We start from the raw sequence: 20948 nt of genomic DNA, 5'->3' as shown, positions 1-20948 counted from the left end.
TCTGACACTTAAGGGTAAAACCAACAATGGGAAATGAGAGATTGCAGGTGAAATAAATAAAAGTTATATTTTAGGAAAGACATTTGGGGAGATGCGTTTATTTATGTTATGTTTGTATTAGAATACATATATTAATGGGGCGGCCTGTAGCATAGTGGTTAAGGTAAATGACTGGGACAGGCAAGGTTGAGGGTTTGAATCCCAGTGTAGCCACAATAAGATCCGTACAGCCATTGGGCAAAGTGTGAATTTGGGAGGGGTGGCTGGCGAGAGAGCACAGGAGGCTTGAGGAAGACTGCCAGTCAGTCAGCGGAGTAGAGGAAGACTGCCAGTCAGTCAGCGGACTGGAGGAAGACTGCCAGCCAGTCAGCAGACTGGAGGAAGACTGCCAGTCCGTCAGCGGAGTAGAGGAAGACTGCCAGTCAGTCAGCGGAGTAGAAGAAGACTGCCAGTCAGTCAGCGGACTGGAGGAAGAATGCCAGTCAGTCAGCGGACTGGAGGACGACTGCCAGTCAGTCAGCGGACTGGAGGAAGACTGCCAGTCAGTCAGTGGTGTAGAGGAAGACTGCCAGTCAGTCAGTGGTGTGGAGGAAGACTGCCAGTCAGTCAGCGGACTAGAGGAAGACTGCAGCAGACTGCCCCCACTCCCTGGTAACTGCTTGGCGGGTCCAAGGTCAGGAGTCAGTAACTCACCCCACCATTCCCCCATCCCAGCCACATCAATCCCATCACTGGACCTGCCTGCCTTCTGCCTCAACCCACTGACCTGTCCTGTACACATTTCTGCACACATATTCCTGCACACATTCCTGAACATATTCCTGCACACATTTCTGAACATATTCCTGCACACATGTTCTGCACACATTCTGCTGCCCTCGGCTCATCTCTCCCCTGCTACTCCCCTCCCTCCCTCCATCCTTCCTCCCTGCTTCATCTCCATCCCCCTCTGTTTCATATCTACCTTCTGTATTCATCTCACTTCATCCCCTCTTCATTCCTCCTTCCCTGTTCAATCTCCATGCCCTTGCTCTCCTTGTTTCCCTCTGTACTCGTTTCAATCTATCCCTCTCTCTCCCTCAACTACACCTCTCACTCTCCCTCTCTCTCAACTACGCCTCTCACTCTCCCTCTCTCCCTCTCACTCTCCCTCTCTCTCTCCCTTTCTCTCTCTCCCTCTTCTCATACCTTCTCCTGCCCACTCCTCCTCTGCCCAATCTATCCTGCTCCTTCTCTCCCCTTCTGCTTTTTCTCCTTTGCTCATTCCCTCCCTTTTTTCCCCCCTCTTCCCTCCACCTCTCTTTTCCCCTCACACGTCCTTCAACTTGTGCCTCTATCTGTGTCCTCTCAAAACAGTCTCTTCCTCTCTATCACTCCATCCCTGTCTTCTCCACCCTTCTCTCACCTCACTAATCTCTTCCTCTCACCACCCCTTCCTTTCTGTCTTTCCCGTTTTTTTTTTTCACCGGCAGTTGAAGTCCAACGCTGCCTTTTTTAATGAACCGGATATTTCATTTTTTGGTGGTCTTTTTTTTGCTGTGTGCAGACATCAGAGGCGATATTACTGTGCCTTACATTCCCCCCGCGTCGCAGGTTGCGTTGCGATTCGGGGATATTGCAGCCGTCCCAAGGTGAACCAAGGTGAGGATGAAGTATGGAACTCACGTAGCCCCCTTCTGCCTCCGGATAAAAGGAAGGGGCCAAGTATCTAATATCATTAGTGAGAGAGAGAGCGATTCGGATACAGTGGGGCTAATGATGTTAGCAGTCCTCCCTCTGGTCAGGTGGCCAGGAGTGAACGTATTGTGAATTGGTGTTTGCTGAATTCAATTCCCTGTGATCTGCAATGTGAGCTTTTTATACATGTAGGTAAAACCTCCTGGATGTAAACGCATGTTACTGACTGAACTTATGGCTCTTTGACTCTGACTTAAAAATACAGTCACATACTGTATTTTGGGAATGGCTGCCTAAGATTAGACAGGCAGACATATGGACCTGTGTGTGCATGTGCGTGTGCGTGCGTGTGTGTGTGTGCATGTGTGCACATGTGTGTGTGTGCTTGTGTGTGTGTGCATGTGCGCGTGTGTATGTGCATGTGTGCACATGTGTGTGTGCGTGTGTGTGTGTGTGTGTGTGTGTGTGTGCATGTGTGTGTTTGTGTGCGCATGTGTGTGTGTGTGTGTGCATGTGTGTGTGTGCGCGTGCGTCCGTGCATGCCTGTATATAAGGACTCAGCTGTGTGAGAGGTAGGGTTGGGTTGAGCACACAGGCATTTCAGAGGAGAGGCGGCGTATCGAGCTGCATGTCAGCTGGGACAGAAGGCAGAATGCATGCTGGGAAGGTTGACTGCAGCAAGAATATGTGTCTGCTGCAGCTGCAGGGAAAGTGTAGCTACCCTAGTGTAGTATTCTGGCAAACTCAGTTACTACCTCAAATGACTCTCATAGGCTGGAACAACAGCAATAATAATAATAATACTAATAATAATAATAATAATAATCACGCAAAGTTCTTTGACAACCCTGTTATGACTAACTTCACTTCCACCAAAGCCCAGCCCTGCTTATATTCAGCCGTCAGTTAGGGGAAAACACCGGGTGGTATAGCTGCCGCCTGTATCCTGTGACACTCCATATCCCTGCTGCTGTGAGCCCAATCTGGCAGCCAGTTAAACTCCCACTGCTTCTGTTCACAGACCACAGAATGGAAGCCTAATGATGCTGCAGTTCCGTCATGTGACCCAGCCGCATTCCGAGATATGTGTGCCAATGAGGAGATGAGCACATCTCTCTCTCTCTCTCTCTCTCTCTCTCTCTCTCTCTCTCTCTTTCTCTCTCTCTCTGTCAATCAATTAATCTTTTTATTCAATTCTAATTGCTTTCAATTGCACCATTAGCAGGACAACTACAGCCAATTCAACCCATACAATACAATATATTACACAAAATGCAACGGGTACGTACACTCACAGCAGACATATTAAAACAAACAGATTAACATAGTTATAAAAATGACATTGAGGTGTGAAGGACATCATTAGACAAGTATGTGTTGTATAGGTTAGGAAAAATCCAATCACACAAGAGCTCTAATCCTACAGTCCAGAACGTACTACAGGAGAGAACTAGCACTGAAACTGATCTGGCACATCAGTAGGATGAGCTAACACAGTGGTGACCCTAAAAGGCTGTGCCTCACATTGAACCGCCCTACTCCTGGCTGGATGAAGCCAATTCCATTCCCTCACGATGGACCCCTGGTTATAATCAGCCCATGGCAAAGCCCAGCCTCGAACCTGTGAACCTGCCACAGGAACCAACCTTAGCAATCCCATCCACTGCATCTGAGTTAGGAAAAAAAGGCCTTTGCTTTTCTTGCACCACACATGTGGAATGAACATGCTCTCTTAGCATTGCTCCAGGGGAGGATTGTCTCCTGCTTAGTCTAATCAACCGTACGTCGCTCTGGATAAGAGCGTCTGCCAAATGCCAATAATGTAATGTAATGGATAAATACGCCTTTATAAGGCCATGCAGCGACATTTTTTTTTTTTAAATTTGGGCACTAATCTACTTGGCGCAGCTATAAAGCCTGTTCTTGAAATAAATATGTGCCTCTGTGGTTCTCGTGCAGGGCCCATGAAAGTACATCGCCTTGCGCTCTCGCGAACGGAGCAAACCACTCCACGCTTCTCCCTGCAGAGCTAATGCTTTTTTTATCTTTAATATATGAAAGGATTTTTCACAGAAGCACATCAAAAAAGCTTTTTTTACCGCATGAAACAGATTTGCAGATCAAACGGCGCTCCAAGAATGAGCAAATATGTGTTTCGTATAAACCTATGGTCAGACCCTTTAGTGGTATTGATTATTGCTTTTTGGGTCTGAGTGTTAAAATGTAAATGGTTAACCAGCTCATACCCAGCTAGACCAGCTTCATGACCAGCTTTTCCATGCTGGTTGATCAGTTCATACCTAGCTAGACTAGCTTTATGACCAGTTTGGCCATACTGGTTGACCAGTTCATACCCAGCTAGACCAGCTTTATGACCAGTTTGGCCATACTGGTTGACCAGTTCATACCCAGCTAGACCAGCTTTATGACCAGTTTGGCCATCCTGGTTGACCAGTTCATACCCTGCTAGACTAGCTTCATGACCAGCTTGACCAGCTCAATGTTCAAGTTCTGATTTTATAACGGGTGGCTGTATCTGCCAGGTCAGTCAAGAATCTGCTCTTAAGAGTCACTACCTACAGTACCGAACTATCTTTCTGCCTTGACCCGGAAACGTCTTTCCGCTGAAAGTAATTTTCTGAGGATTAAGAGAAAATCACGTATTTAAAGCAATAACGATTACAATGTTACCGTGGAACACAGTTGACAGAAAGGCTGGGTCTTTATACGAGCTGTGTGTTGTGCGCAAAGGACAAACCCGGCGGAGCGAAGCCATCCACGGCTTCTCTTTCACCCGCTGCTCTGCTGTAAAACACAACACATGCCATAAAGCAAAACTGTTACCAAGACAACAACACCGAGTTTGGACACAACACTGTGCACCAGTCATGTGATCAGGGTGGGTAAAGTAGCTGCCGTCACTGAGTCACCTCCCTCATTTCCATACACAGACAGTAACACCGGTAGTATTAAATTCCATGTGAAAAGCTGATTGAAAGGCCCAGCACTTCTCCGCCTAAAGGGATGTGTTCTGTTAAATAACACATTGTGAAAATAAAGGTTAATGAACAATCGTACACCGTTGAATCATTTAATTAGTGCCTAACATGTCTTCAGCCTCCCTGCTCTGCGACCGGGAAAGGAATTAGTGGGGGTCCCGTGGGTGGGGTGCACCCAGATGAGCAGGCCCCCCTGAGAGCAGAAACACAGACGCTAACTTACAGTAGACCTAATTCACGACAAAACATTGTTTCATGAATGTTGACGAGTAACATTGTGCAATGATTGTGCTAAAACACATACACTGTATTATTTATTGTATCAGAGCTGGCGTTGAGATTTAAAGTGGACTCGCCGTCTAACTCGCTGGAGAGGCAGCGGCCATTATCGCCCCTGTCTTCATCCTGCGAGCGAGGGAATTTAATCCCGTCGTCCTGTTTCCCCCCAGAGAGAGAGAGCGCTGCCAGGGCCCAGTGTGGGAGGACGCAGGGGTGCTCTGGGACTCCAAGGAGCGGTAAAACGATCCCGGCGCCCCCTCACATCTGTGTGCGGTGGGAGGGGGGGGGGGGGGGGCGCGGGACCCCGGCTGGCGGATGAGTCACGGGGAGGAAGCAAGGTGTACTTTACAGTGGGTGTTTTTATTCTTTTTAATCTGCATTTAAATTTTGTGATGTTGCGATTTAGTGTGTGTTTGTGTGTGTGTATGTGTGTGTGTGTGTGTGTGTGTGTGTGTGTTTGGGAGGGGTCGTACGTAATAGTACATAAGAATCCGCTTCCCAGCCCCCACCCTGGCGAGACAGATGCATTGTGGTAGCATCCCACTGGATCTGTATCTGGCAGCTCCTGCCTAATTGTGAGGGGGTTTGTGAGTTCGCTGTCTGGGAGGGCCAGCGTTGGTCCCATCGGGGTAGAAGACTGTCTGCGGTCATTAGGAAGTGGTAGTCCAACAACATCGTATCAGACCCTGGGATCAGAGGTAAACAAGGCACAGTTGAGAGTGAGTGGGGTGCAGTAGAACACTTTCCTCGAACCACATCTGCTGAAATGCGTTAGGTGCTGTGTCTGTGTCATGCATGTTTCATGTGTAATTGCCAGGCCAGCGCATACAGGAGAGCTCACTTTAAAAGCTGCTGGAATGTGGGCCACATGAAACCGTGTACAGTAAACACGGTCAGACCTCTGCACACTGTACACCACTTTCAAGAACTGAAATCACAGGCTAACTTCAGACTGCATCTACAGACCCAAACATATGCGTTTTTAAATGTGGATTTAAAGACTTGTGCATATGCTTTTTTATTTTATTTCGTTTATGCATTCTTACGCCTTTCGCCTGGTGAAAAACCTTGTGGAGCTTGACAGGCTGTTTTCCAAGAAAGACCCGGCCAAGACAGCGGTTTACATGAAGCAAAAATGCATAATTGAAAATGAGAAACGACAGCCATCACAGAGTGTGTGCATTCATAGACACACGATTGCAGATCGTCACCTGCAAAGCCACAGGCCTAATTAAGAGTGGAAACCCAGCTACGGAACTGCACACACTCACTTGCGCACGTGCGCGACGTCACACTTGTATGCACAGCGAGGCAGGCCTGCCACGTGTGTTAGCGTGTGCTGTTGAGGTATTGAGGTCACAGACGCTGTGTGTGCGCGAGAGAGACAGAGACACAGATAGATAAATCCCTGTAGATAGATAGATAGATAGATGGATAAATACCTGTAGATAGATAGACAGATAGATAAATACCTGTAGATAAATACCTGTAGATAGATAGATGGATAAATACCTGTAGATAGATAGATAGATAGATAGATGGATAAATACCTGTAGATAGATAGATAGATCTACAAAGAGTGTGTGTACTAAGAGTATACTGTATGTTCATATGAGTGTGTGTATGTTTGTGCGTGTGTGCTGGCACTCCTCACTGTGTTAGCCACACATCTCACAGAGACCACACAATCCTGTGGATGTGTGGTGGGCTTAAAGCCACTGAAATATTTCATTACCCTACCTCCAGTTCTCCGTACAGTGGTGGGACATAATTGACAATCATGTATCTATGCAAAGAAATAATTATGCCTTTAATTTATTTGAAACTAGGGGGATGCTGCTTGTTTGTATTTTAAAAAATGATACTTGACAGCTTGTCCAGGGCAGAAAACATCGGACGTGAGTCACGTATTTGTTGATGTAGTGGGCTGTGGATGGCGCACGGTGTGATAGGCAATCACAGATGTTACTTATTCGGCTAATAGTTGTGATTCATCGCCATGTGAAAACGCATTCCCACTGCGTTAGCCGTAGCCTGACAGAGCCTGGCAGTGGGACATGCTATCGGCTGCTTTAATATTCATGGAGACTCTTTTATCAGGGGTGACAACGGAGCATGACAAGAGAGGAAGGAGAAGAGAGATGTTAAAAGAGAGAAGAATGAGATCGAAATTTAAAGAGCCTTAAATCATTTAAATACGATTATAATATATTATGTGCTGTATGTCAACCTGCACATACTATGAGGAATAGGATTAATTAGTGCCTTTCATAATGCATTTCTTGCATGTTGACATTTGCAAAATAACAAGTACATTTTAAAACAACAATGCTTCTGTTTCTGGATTATACGGCGGTGTGTATGCCTGCATATACAAACAGTGCAGTCGATAAGTATTTGGACAGTGGTACAATTTCTGTTCTTTTGGCTCTGTGTCTTGGATTTTAAATGAAATTATAATATTAAAGTACAGACTGTCCCTTATCACTCCCTTGATTGAATACACCTTGATTAGTCAGAGTATTCAATCACTAACTTAGTGTAGGCATACGAACGCTTTCAGTCCCATAAAATAGGGGGACTACAGATAAAGAAGGATGTAATTCCTACGTGGATGACCTGATATGGATGTACCCTGAAATTAAAGGCGACAGTCCGCACTTTAAAGTCATCTTCATTGTTTGTCCAATCCAATGTGCTGGAGCGCAGAGCCAAAAGAACAGAAATTGTACCACTGTCAAAATACTTATGGACTGCACTGTAAATTACGTGTGTGTGTGCCTGCGTGTGTGTGTGTGTGAGAGAGAGAATATGTATCACTCTTATTCTTATTTTGATAGCCATATGTCACGTTCTAGAGTTTTTTGATATAAAATAAAATCATTCTCAGCTTGCGGGAGCTTTTTGCAAGCAACCCCCCCACACACACACACACCTCTCTCACTCTCTCACTCATACACACACACACGTGCTCTCTCTGTCTTCCCAGTGACTGATTGCATTATTTATCCAGGTCTGGGAGAACTCTTCCTCGGGTACAAATCCATCACTTTTTCATTTCTTCTGACCTCTTCATCTGCGCCACGCTTCTTTCTCGTCCTCAGGCTCTCCTCCTTTCTCTCCCTCCCTGTTCCCTTTATTCTTCCACAAAATGAAACAGCTCCGGCCCCCTTCTCTATCTCCCCTGGCGTTGACCTCAAACAGAGGATATTTATCTCGTTTATTCAGCCTGTCTTCCTGTGGTTTTATTCAGTTTAGTTTAACATTTGCCTCGGCTGTCTCTCCTGGACTTCACTCCCCCCTCCACACTGGGACAGGAAGTCACCGCAGCTCGATAGCTCTCCACCACTCACGGAGCGCGTTGGTTAAGAACAGACGTAACAACGCCAACCGCGATTGGTGCATACCCCTTCTGGCTATACTTCCCGGGGGGGAAGGCAATGTAGCCAAGAGGCAGCCACAAATTACTGCTGGCTTTGTTCCGTGCATTGTTAAAACATACTCCAGGATTGGCGGAGATCTCTATTCATGCGTTTATATTTCAGATCGCTGAAAACAGGGATCAGTGACAAGCTGTGTGCAGCATACCTGCCCATGCCTGCAAAGCTTTACAGCTGCCAGCTAAAATGAACAATGACTGAACAGGTTGAGCTGCTCTGAGTGCAGTACACAGGTGTGACACAGAACAGAACAGGGATGTTGCCCTTACTGGCCATGGGGTTACACAGAGTGACGTGTGATTGGCTGTAATGCCACACCTGTGGGCTGCGGTCCGTCAAAGTAACCATGGCGATCCACCTGTTAAAAAGTTTGGCCACCTGTTTTAGTACCAGTGATGGGTTATTACAAATTGGGGTAATAAGGAGGAGAAATCATTTATTGATTTTACAATGTAAATATGGCTATGTCAGGTATGCCATCCGCTACATTATTTGGTTGCGCTTACACCATACAGAGAACAGAAGACTCAAAATTGTTATTAGTTCTGTGAGTGGGAAAGAAAATGAATTACGAAAAAACTATTCATAATTTAATAAAGCAAAAGCAAATAGGCGGCAGCCACAGTAGTAACAATATGATTTATTCATCAGCTAATTTATTTGTTCATTTAATTTTAAATTCATGAAATAATTCCCCAGTGTATCCTACACGCACTACTGTCACGCTCATTTTACCAATTTATGTACTGGTAACACATCACCCGTCACAAGTGTTACGTTACAAAAGCGTTGTGACTCCTTTCTTGATTTACGCTGATTGCTTTTGCTTCGTCTTTGTCGACTGATGGGATAGCGAGCGGTCTAGCGCGTCTGCTTCTCTCCTGCCATGTCATTCCACCTGGCCCTGCCAAAAATGATATCCGCCCACCGCGTGTTGCCCTCTCCACATGAAGAGTGATATCGGTGCGTTCTTTCTTAGTCGAGAATCTGATCCTGCATGTATAATTCATGTCATGTGTTATTTTCCCCCCAGTCAAAAGGAAAGTCTTCCGCTGCAAACGTCCGTTTATGGCAAGCTGCGGTGTCTGCTCTTGTCTTAACGGTAGGTGGCGCATTTCAGCAAGATTTCCTTCCATACACTGACTAGACATCTGTGTGTGGCCATGACGTTCTGCTCGCAACCTCACAAGCTTCGCTGTGCAACGTTGTGCAGTTTTTCCACGTTTCACATGCGGGCCTTATTTGAAATACTCATACTTCGTTTCAAAACAATATAACAATTGTGTTATAAGGGAACAGTAACGTTATTAAAATCTATTGAATAGCAGTTTTCAGCATCTCAAAGTCAGTCATAAACAAACAAATATTTGCTAACAACCCAAAACATTTTTTTATCATCTCTCTGCTCTCTCCTTCATTCCTTTCTCCTCATTCTCTCCTCAGTTCCTTTCTGGTCTGTTTTTATACAGTACTGGGCAAAAGTCTTAGGCACCTGTATAACATTCTGTACAGATATGATTCTTTCAAAAATAATTCAATGAAAGGTCCTAAATAAACATATTATACATTTTACACTACATTTTAGTCATTTGGTAGAATAGCTAAAAACTGAATCAAATCAATATTTTTTGTGACCACCCTTCATTTGGCAGAATAGCTAAAAACTGAATCAAATCAATATTTTTTGTGACCACCCTTCATTAAAACTGCATCACTTCTCTGAGATATAGAACTGCAGGACATCGTTGGGTAAGACAATAAAAAGTAGTAAATTGCTTACAGTAAAATGTTACTTTTTAAAATTAAATACAAAAATGTTTCTGTCAAATTAAATCTTTTGGAAAATGAATATTTGGAAATCTCAAATCTCAAATGTGTCTTTTATACTCACACACACAAAAATAAACAGATATATATAATAAAGTCTAGGGTGCCTAAGACTTCTGCACAGTACTGTACATACTGTATTTGGAATTTAGAAGATTCAGCTTTCTGGGTTTTGCCAGGTCAGAGTTGCAGCAGTTTGCTTGTGCACTATCCCAGATTAATTTATTGATTAGGCGTGCAACTCTTCAAAAGCTGAGTGCTTTTGATCACCTTTGGCCAGGGAGGATATTAAGTAGGAAATGGCAAATTAAAGTTTGTTTTGGAAGCACTTCTGTGCATTACTGTGTTTAAATTGCTGTAGCGTTTGCATATGGTGTATGTGTACCCTAATACACAATACACAAGCCTATATCTGACGTATATGTCTGCTATAAACAACCAACTGTTTATATTCAATATAATTCCAGAACATAATACAATTCCGAAATATATTGCCAAATGTAAGTATTGGTAAAGTAAAGGGATAGTTGCATGGGTCATTTGAGTTGTGACCTTAAAGAGAATGTGAATATTGTGTAGATGTTCACTGTATTGGGGTCACATCTGACTGCATCACGCTGATGACGTGGTGATGTAATTGAAGCCATGCTGTGCTGCTTGCTGTGCCGAAAGAGCTGCAGGGTCTCTGTGTTGTGTCTCTCCCACACCCCCTCTCTCTCACATCCATTGAGCTGTGCATCGCTTTCACTCTCTTTACCCTCTCTCCCTCTCTCTCGCCTCTCTTGCCACCCCTCTCCCCCTCTCTCTCTCCTCTCTTGCTCCCCCTCTCTTCTTCTCTCTCTCCTCTCTTGCTTGCCCCCTCCCCCCTCTCTCCCTCACTTTCTCTCTTCTCTTGCCACTCTCTCCCCACTCTCTCTCTCTCTCTCTCTTGCTTTCTCTCCCCTCCCCTTCTTTTTCTCTGAGCATGTACAGGTATGCTGTCATCCATTCATCCCTCTTCCTCCTATCCCCCCTCATTCTCTCTCTCCCTCCCTCCCTCCCCACAGCGGGCTGTGAAACCTGCCCAGAATTATTCAGTACCATTCAGATGTACGAGCATATCATTTCTCTCTTCATCCGTTTCCATCCTCATGAGTATGGAATTGTCAAAATAAATAAATATGCCTTTATGATATAATCATATGAATAAATGCAGCAATTTATTGCAGCAGTGAGCACTTTATTGGGTAGGCCTATGTTATTTATTAGACTTTTTTTACTTATTGGTCTTCTGCTGCTGTAGCCTATCCACTTAAGTGATCAGATATGCTCTTCTGCATACCACTGTTGTAATGTGTGGTTATTTGCATTACTGCCACCTTCCTGTTAGCTTTGACCAGCCTGGCCCTTCTCCTCTGACCTCTCACATTAACAAGGCATTTTTGCAACCAGAACTGCTGCTCACTGGATGTTTTTTTTTTTTGCATCATTCTCTGTAAAACTCTAAAAATCCCAGGAGTTCAACAGTTTCTGAGATATTCAAACCACCCTGTGTGGCATCAACAATCATTCCATGGTCAAAGTTACTTAGATCACATTTTTCCCCCATTCTCACATTTGGTCTGAAATACAGTTGAACCTCTTGACCATGTCGGCATGCTTTTATGCATTTTGTTGCTGCCACATGATTGGCTGATTAAATATTTGCATTAACAATTTGGCCTACAGGTCCACCCAATAAAGTGCTCAGTGAGTGTATAAACAAGTCAATAAATTGTGAATATTTCAATCATAAAACATAATTGCTGCCTGAAAGCTAGCCAAATAAGATGGAAAAGCCATTAAACAACAGGTAAGAAAGTCATAGAGCAAGACAATCAAATACACAACTAAAATAAAAGGTCAGAAGAATACATCCATCAGGTCCAATGAACAAGCGACCCAGATGTGAGACCGAGGTGTAGATTTTATAATAGTCTTTATTATAAAATAGGCAGGTCAGACATGCGAAGGTCAAGTATCCACTGTCCAAATACATATGTATTTAGTGTATTCAGCGATGACAGATTTTTGGTTTCTTGTCCAATGTATTTAAAGCTTGCTTGTATATTGATAGAATGTGCTGTATACCATTTCTGTATGCCAGAGGTGGGCAAAGAGGGCCGTATCCATTTCTGGATTTCATACCAACTTCTGGCCTTAATTACATAATTAGCCTTTTATGCCATCTGACATTTTAGCTACAGTACATTACTTGATGTGCATGACTGACAGCTGAAGACTGCTCTTGTGTCCCCCGTTTTACTGTGATCCAATCTCTAAGTGAACCAGTGTTGGTGCATTCAGCCAATGAGCTCATTTAGCCAGGGTAATTGGTGGAAACAAAAACCTGCATACACACCGGCTCTCCAGGACCGGAATTGCCCACCCTTGCTCTATGCCAGGGGTGTCAAACTGAATTCCCAGGGGGCCGCAGTGTCTGCGGGTTTTTGTAGTTTCCTTTCAATCAGTTACCAATTAAGGCCAATTAAGGCCTTGAGAACAAGACGTGTGGATACAATCAATGACTTGAATCAACCCAGAACACCCCAAAAACCAGCAGACACTACGGCCCTCCAGGACTGTTTGACACCTGTGCTTTATGCAGATCCTCACAAGATCCTTCACATTCTTGGGTTTGTGCTTATCAACTGCCCTCTTCAGTTCAGCCCACAGGTTTTTTATTGGATTGAGGTCTGGTGCCTGAGATGGCCAGATTTTGTTGTCAGTGAACCACTTCTGTGTGGATTTTGAGGAATGTTTTGGGTCAAAAAGTCAAAAGGTTTTGCTGGAAAGTCCATCCACAAGTCTCAGCCAGATTGTCAGCCAAAATTGCCTGATGCTTGGAATCCGTTATAGGACCCTTGCGCCTCTGGAATTAAAAAATTGAAACATCGATGACCCACCACCATATTTAACTGTGGGACAGGGTATTCATTCATTCATATAATTATTTACACTCAGTGACCACTTTTTTGGGGGGCATTCGTTAGAGTTATGTTTTTACTTATGTCTTCTGCTTCTGTAGCCTATCCACTTCAAGGTTTAACGTGTTGTGTGTTCAGAGATGCTCTTCTGCATACCACTGTTGTGTGAGTGTGTGTGTGTGTGTGTGTCTGTGGCTGTGTGAGTGTGTATGTGAGTGAGTGTGTATGTGTGTGAGTGCGTGTGTGTGTGTGTGAGTGTGTGAGTGTGGCTGTGTGTGTATGTGAGTGTGTGAGTGTGTGTCTGTGTGTGAGTGTGTGTGTGTATGTGAGTGAGTGTGTGTGTATGTGTGTGAGTGCGTGTGTGTGTGTGTGAGTGTGTGAGTGTGGCTGTGTGTGTATGTGAGTGTGTGAGTGTGTGTGTCTGTGTGTATGTGAGTGAGCGTGTGTGTGTTTGTGTGTGTGTGTGAGTGTGTGTATGAGAGTGTGTGAGTGTGTGTGTCTGAGTGTGTGTGTGTGTGAGAGTGAGTGTGTGAGTGTGTATGTGAGTGAGTGTGTGTGTCTTAGTGTGTGTGTGAGTGTGTGAGTGAGTGTGTGAGTGTGTGTGTCTTAGTGTGTGTGAGAGTGTGTGTGTGTGTGTGTGTCTGTGTATGTGAGTGAGTGAGTGAGTGTGTGAGTGTGTGTGTCTGTGTGTATGTGAGTGAGTGTGTGAGTGTCTGTGTCTGTGTGAGAGTGAGTGTGTGTGTCCTGGGACAGGAACAGCAGTGTGTAGGCAGGTGCAGCACACCCTCAGGCAGGGAGTGATTTCTCTCGATGAGCTCGTTTCGCTGCTGCGCCTGCCTGGTTAATTCAGCACTGTTCCTCTCATCAATCCAATCAACACATCTGCCCAAACCCCCAACCCCGCTCCCTGTGTACTGGACCCTACTGATGAACATCTCCTCTCATTCTGCAGGTGAGTGTGTGCTGTAGCATTGGTGAGGGAAGAAAGGCACCACAAATTCACCTCACACAATCAGACACAGTCAAACACAGTCAGACACAGTCAAACATACTCAAACACAGTCCGACAGAGTCAAACACAGTCAGACCCTGCCTCTTCTGATTTCCCACAGCTGTATTCATTTTCGTCTCGAAACTAACATGCCACAGTATAAGCTCACCCATCTTATAGCCATATGTCCAATCATAGAAATGGTGGATATATAGCTTTGGGAACAGAACAACCTCCCTCCCCACCTACCGCCTGACTTGACACTCCTTTTATGGTTCCTGCTACTGCTGGTTTCCGATGGGCTTCGCTCCTTCTTGCGTCCTTTGAAGGCGGCCCATGGTCCACCTCACCCCTCCCTCCGCACCTCCCTCGCTCGAATCAGATCAGTGAAGGAATGAGAGAAACGGGCGAGAGAGAGAGAGAGAGAGAGAGAGAGAGAGAGAAGGGGGGGATGGCTGAATCGAGCCGTGCGTGTTTCTTTGCCCCTATTTGACAGCATCGCAGGCGCACTTGGACCGCACTGAACAGTGAGACGGAGGCATCGCGCTCCCCTCTAATCTACCCGCTGATAGCAATTATCATTCAGCGACTGTTAGCTTTGCGGGTCTATTGCAATGGCCGGACGCGTTATTCCCTTCTGAATCCTTGCCCTTTCCACAGGAGAGTACAGAAAGAGAACAACATCCAAACCAACACATCCCATTATATTTTTATATTTCGGAATTGTTTTGGTTTGCATGTGTTTCTTCCCCTGATTCTACCTATACTCGGTCTTTGGAATGAGCTGTTTTTCTGCCAGCGTTGTTTCCATTTCAGTATGGGAACTGCCGTGTCCAAAAGGAAGAATCTAAGAAACGATGCGATATCTTCCGTGGCGGCAAAAGTTAGGTAAGTGATACCAAACACCGGCTGGCAGACGCTGCCTTGTATCCTTGGTTAACGCAGGATCATTGGCGAAAGACACAGGACCTTGACAGTTTTGCGCTGTGGGGAAGTTACTGTACCAAGAACGCCCGCGCGGCATCGTTGTCTTCAGTGCAGTGAATGACAGTTCTTTGTCGTTAATTAATTTCGAGTATTTCGAAGTACTGGATAAATCAGTGACAGCAATTTGCACTAGTCAGAAATTGTACTAAGGCAGTAGCTACCTGCAGTGGTTTCTCTTCGAGCAGATTCCTGCAATGCTGCCATATTATTTGCGTAACCAGCTATGTAGGGAGACATGACTAGAGTGCGCAAACGGCCTCGTATTATAAAACTTTGACTGCATGTCCCTGCTTTCATCGTTTGTCGTCTGTCCTCGGACGTGGCTGCTGTTCTTCTGGGATTCATTATGAGCTTTCACTAGGGGCGAAGTGAAGGTTAAGAGACGGGATTTTCGGAATATCACAGGTGGGAACTGCTGAATTTGGTGGATAGGCATATACTGTAGCTAATACAGTCGCGGTGGACTGAATTAGCATTCTTCTTCTTCTTCTTCTTCTTCTTCTTCTTCTTCTTCTTCTTCTTATTATTATTATTATTATTATTATTATTATTATTATTATTATTATTATTAATGATTTGTTAGTGGTGCCAAACTGACATTGCTACAAAAGTCGACTGAGTGGTTTGGATTGGCTGAATGGGTCGCGTAAAGCATAAGTGCTAAGGCGTAGCGCAAATCGCTTTGATCCGCTCACCTCTATAGGCTAAGTGATAAGGTTAAAATCAAATAGTTAAATCCAAAAAAAGCAGGCTTGACATTGTCGATGTGCGAAGGATTGTGTCGTGGTTTAAAAGTGTTTTTATAGACAGCAAAAAATGTATTTCCGATCAGTTGCACACTACAGTTTCGAATTTGTCCCAGTTTCGACAGGCGTTTTAATAGTAGGGTAACGATAGTCTTTTATCTGACGCGTTTTATCGACAGCCGCTCACTGCTGTTTACCGATGTTTTCCGTATCACCCTAGTAATCCACCAATTAGCTCAATAAATTAAAATGGACTCAGACGTCCATAATCGATCATACGTCAGTCTGATTTGTGTTTTTAGAAAGCTAAAAAGCAATGACACACTTTATTAGCAGAAGTGTGCCGCTTCAGGGCGCTTTCCATGGCCAGAGACAGAAGGATTTGCATAAATCAATTTGACAACATTTGTGCACAAATACTTTCACAACAGGGTAGTTCTACAAGCGATTGAACGCGCATATATATGTTATATGGCATAGCGCATCACATTATTGTCCGAATCCTGTAGCTGCAGACGGTTACCCTTATTTATTTGTCTAGCCGATAAGTCATTTTACAATGCTTGAATGTTATGCCGATTCTCCAAAACGTGTCAGCATCCCCTTGACACCATGTAGTGTTGGGTTGTTTTAAGCATCGACGCCAGAAATAACTTGCCAGTGAAAACCGTCTGATTTAACATCAATGTCACGTGCATGAGAATCATCCCACAGCCCTAACGAACACGTGGCAGCGAAACGAATCCGAAGATGCATAGTCCACACGGGGCTTCTTTAATCCTAAAGAGACTGGGGATGGAATTAACGCGACTGCTTTGCCGCTGGCAGTGAAGCACATTCGGAACCCTTTCGAGAGGGGTCAGAGCGCAATGACCTTGAGTTTGGCTCCAAGGAGGTAATTTCAACTTCAGGGAGGGGTGTGCGCGCTAAAGCCGTGCGGCTATCCCACAGGTCTCCCGTGTGTGTCGTTCTGCTATGTATGCAGTGTGGCGCGCGTGTGTGCGGGTTTGAAAGCGCTCCGCTAGCACGCGGCACTTGCGGTGGCAGTGACGAGGTGGCGAGGAAACTCGATATCTTTCAGCAGCCAATAGCAAAGCGGCTGAGCTTCCCGCTGGCTGTCTGCACACTGCGGTTTGGGGATTTGGGGAGCGCAGGGGGAGCACACACACACACACACACACACAGATCAGGATTTGGGGAGCGCAGAGGGAGAGCACACACAAACACACACATGCACACAGACACACACACGCTTAGTTCAGGATTTGGGGAGCGCAGAGGGAGAGCACACATGCACACAGACACACACACGCTTAGGTCAGGATTTGGGGAGAGCAGAGGGAGAGCACACACACACACACACACACACAGGCTTAGGTCAGGATTTGGGGAGAGCAGAGGGAGAGCACCCACACACACACACACACACACACACACGCTTAAGTCCACTGGTAGAATAAGAAATTTGGACACAATATGCCCCCCCCCCCCCCCCCCCACAGTTCTTGAGTTGTAACGATTTCTCATCAAAACCACTGGGTGGAACAGTGTGAGGAGTGGAGTAGCCTAGCCATTGTGATGCACAGGGTCAGGGGTGCTGGGGGCCTTGACCATAAAGGAAATGGGTTTGATTCGGTGTCAGCAATAGCAATAGCAGCTCCGGCCAGAACATTGCAGCCGTTTTGTGAGCCCGAGTCAGCTTTACATAACGGTTTCTCCGTCTCTGACGCATTTTATGTTCAACCACACCGTGTCTCTTCAGTTCGTCAGGGTCGGCTGAACATGAACGCGGACTCAAAGGGGCGGACAGGAGACCGATTTCCTTCGTAGTGTAATCTAACATCGCTTTAGCCTGTCGTGACCGTTTCGTCGATATCTGGATTCGTAAATTTCCAACGACATCAACCATGTCAAAACCCGCCCCAATGAACAGCTGTCTGTTGGATCCTCCGTACACGGCGGTGAATGAGCAATGCGGCCCGTACGGGCTGTGGTGTGAGAGCGCTGTGGGGAGGTCAGGCTTGCTGTCGCTCATACGACACGGGCGGACGTGTTCGTGTTCTCGTGCATGGTGAGTCATTCTGGGTAGGAGAGCGCTGAATGAATGTGAAGGAATGGGAGCGCGGTGCCGTTCGTAGTCCTGAACTGGGCTGTTTTCTCAATGAGATTTGGGGAGGGTGGAGGAGGGGGGTGGGCTCTCGGGGGGGGGGGGGGGGGAGGAGGTATGACTTGTCTGAGAGCGTCCCGTGCGGGACGTGGCTAAACGGTCTTTGGCAGCGGAGCTGTCTGCTGAAGGTCGGCGAAGGGTGTTTATGTCATCGGCATGGAGGCTGAGTCATCGCTGCTTAGCGAGCGGGGCTTCCTCGCTCTGCCGTGATGTCATCGATGCCCGCGCGCATGCAGGCGCGGGGACAGCTGGTGTGTGCGCCTGTGTCTGGGCTTGGCGTGTCCGTGCCCTGCGGGGGGCGAGGCCGTTACTGTAGCCCCCAATGTCCCGCCCCAACCGCAGTGACTGTGCGTTTAGTCACGCCTTCTGGGAATTACAGCTGGCCGAAAGAGGCTGGGCTGCACAGGAATGTGTGTGTGTGTGTGACTGTGTTTGTGTGTGTGTGTGTGTGTGTGTGTGTCTGTGTGTGTGTCTGTGTGCTTTTTGTGTGTGTGTGTATTTGTGTGTGTGTGTGTGTGTATATATGCATGTGTGCAGAATCTACAGCTAGATGGCACACACATACCCCACGTACACACATGCATCCGCACACCCACACACACACAGTCACACACACACGGACCCCACATAGACACACACGCAACACAGACGCTCTCACACAGACACACACACACGGACCCCACATAGACACACACACACAACACAGGCACTCACGCACAGACACACACACATGGATCCCATGGACACACCCACCCACGCACACAACACACACACACATGCACAGGGGTGTGAGTGAACTGGGAGCAGAAGTGGGTAGTTAACATGGATATCACGTCGTGTAGTAAAAAGAAAAGGCCATTCATCTGATGGGGGCGTGTGTGTGTGGGTGCGTGATTGTGTGTGCAGAGAAGGTCACGAGAGGAGATGAGGATAGTGAAACTGAGTGGTGTAAATTTCCCCTGAGCCCTCAATCACTCAGCAAGGGCCTTTCTGGGGGGGTCACACAACTGGCTCCAGCGTCACCCAGGGGTGGGAGCATTTAAGTTAGCAGCCTGTAGCGTAGTGGTTAAGGTATATGACTGGGACCCGCAAGGTCGGTGGTTCGATCCCCAGTGTAGGCACAATAAGATCCGCACAGCCGTTAGATTAATCCTGCATTGCTCCAGGGGAGGATTGTCTCCTGCTCAGTCTAATCAACTGTACGTCGCTCTGGATAATAAATGGCAGCTGACATCACATGTTTCAGAAGAGAACAGCTGCCAGTCTGCTCTCTCCTAAATTGAAATGGTCATTCCAAACTGGAGAGAAAAAGAGCGAAAAGCACATAGAAGAAACGGTATGAGAGAATGGAGGTATGTGGCGATTTATATACCTGTAGATAAACCCACTCTAGCAGGCTGAGGGTAATTGGGTAAGAGTTTGTCTGAAAATGCCTCATTAAACAAGTCTCAGTAAATACTGCTGGATGTGCTGTTGAATTATTGAGTGCTTTACTCCAGGGCTCAGCAGCAGTGGGATCTGAGCACACAACCTTCCGGCAACAGTCCAATGTATTAAACATTCTGCTTTGACCATCACAGACAAAGATCATTTGGGCATTAGAGCTTGCACATCCCAAAGGGACAGACCTTTCACAAGAAAGAGGGGCTCACTAAAGCATGGTGCTACCCTTGGGTTATGTGTGGAGTGGGAGAACTAGGGGCCTTCACTGCCCCGCACTGCCTCACATTGCATTATTTAGCTGAAGCTTCTGTCCAAAGCAACTTAGTTAAGTAGACTAGGAAGCGGCCACTCCCTTAAACTAGGTTAAGGGCCTTGCTCAAGGGCCCGACAGCTGCACTGATCTTATTGTGGCTACACTGGGGCTTGAACCACCAACCTTCCAGGCCCCAATCAAGCACTTTAGCCTCTAGGCTATAGGCTGCCCTGCCCTGACCTGCTTTGCTCCACCCACCTGGTCCCTCCCATTCCCAGTGGCTTTGCATTGTTGGGAAACTGATATACAGTACTGTGCAAAAGTCTTAGGCACCTGTATAACATTCTGTACAGATAAGATTCTTTCAAAAATAATTCAATGAAATGTGACCACCCTTCGGCGTTAAAACTGCATCACTTCTCTGAGATAGCCAACGCTGTCCTGCAGTTCTATAAGACAATCAGCAGGGAGGTTGTTCCAAGCATGTTGGAGAACTTGCCACAGTTCTTCTGCAGACTTTGGTTGGCTCCTTGCTTCTGATCTCAGACAGCCTTGATCAAGTTTTTATGTAAAAAGTAGTCAATTGTTTACAGCAATATGTTACTTTTTAAAATTAAATACAAAAATGTCTCTGTAAAATTAAATCTTTTGGAAAATGAATATTTGGAAATCTCAAATGTGTTCTGGCAGTGGGTGGTGCTGGGTTCGAATCCCTGTTGGCCAGGGCCTCTCTGTGTGGAGTTTGCATGTTCTCCCCGTGTCTGCGTGGGTTTCCTCCGGGTACTCCGGTTTCCTTCCACGGCCCAAAGACATGCAGGTTAGGTTGATTGAAGAGTCTAAATTGCCCGTAGGTATGAGTGTGTGAGTGAATGGTATGTGTGCCCTGCGATGGACTGGCGACCTGTCCAGGGTGAATTCCTACCTTTCGCCCAATGTATTCTGTAGGATAATGAATGAATGAATGAATGAATAATAAAGTCTAGGGTGCCTAAGACTTCTGCGCAGTACTGTACATATTTACACATTATATTTCTCCACAAGCCAGCCCCTGGGCCCAGAGAGCGACATGGTCTGCTCGCTTTCATTGCCAGTCAGTGCTTAAAAGAGCAATTACACAGCTTCTCTTACATGGCCGGTTTTCTCGGGTGAAAATAAATGGGTGATTTTAAGGTTGTATATAAAGTATAAAAACAG

General features: G+C 46.0%; 1 protein-coding gene across 1 annotated transcript in view; it reads left to right on the top strand.

Annotated features, from left to right (window-relative positions):
• Nucleotides 1-14772: 14772 nt before the first annotated feature.
• nsmfa (NMDA receptor synaptonuclear signaling and neuronal migration factor a) overlaps nt 14773-20948 on the top strand; it is a 47258-nt gene continuing 41082 nt past the window's right edge. Inside the window, exon 1 of the mRNA XM_061262108.1 lies at nt 14773-15046. Coding sequence (XP_061118092.1) covers nt 14976-15046 — 71 coding nt within the window. The 5' untranslated portion in view covers nt 14773-14975. The remainder of the gene's footprint in view (nt 15047-20948) is intronic.

The sequence above is a fragment of the Conger conger genome, chromosome 12, assembly GCF_963514075.1.
Source record: "Conger conger chromosome 12, fConCon1.1, whole genome shotgun sequence".
Taxonomy (NCBI): domain Eukaryota; kingdom Metazoa; phylum Chordata; class Actinopteri; order Anguilliformes; family Congridae; genus Conger; species Conger conger.
The sequence above is the reverse complement of the archived record's forward strand: the minus strand, read 5'-3'. Positions and strand labels throughout refer to the sequence as shown.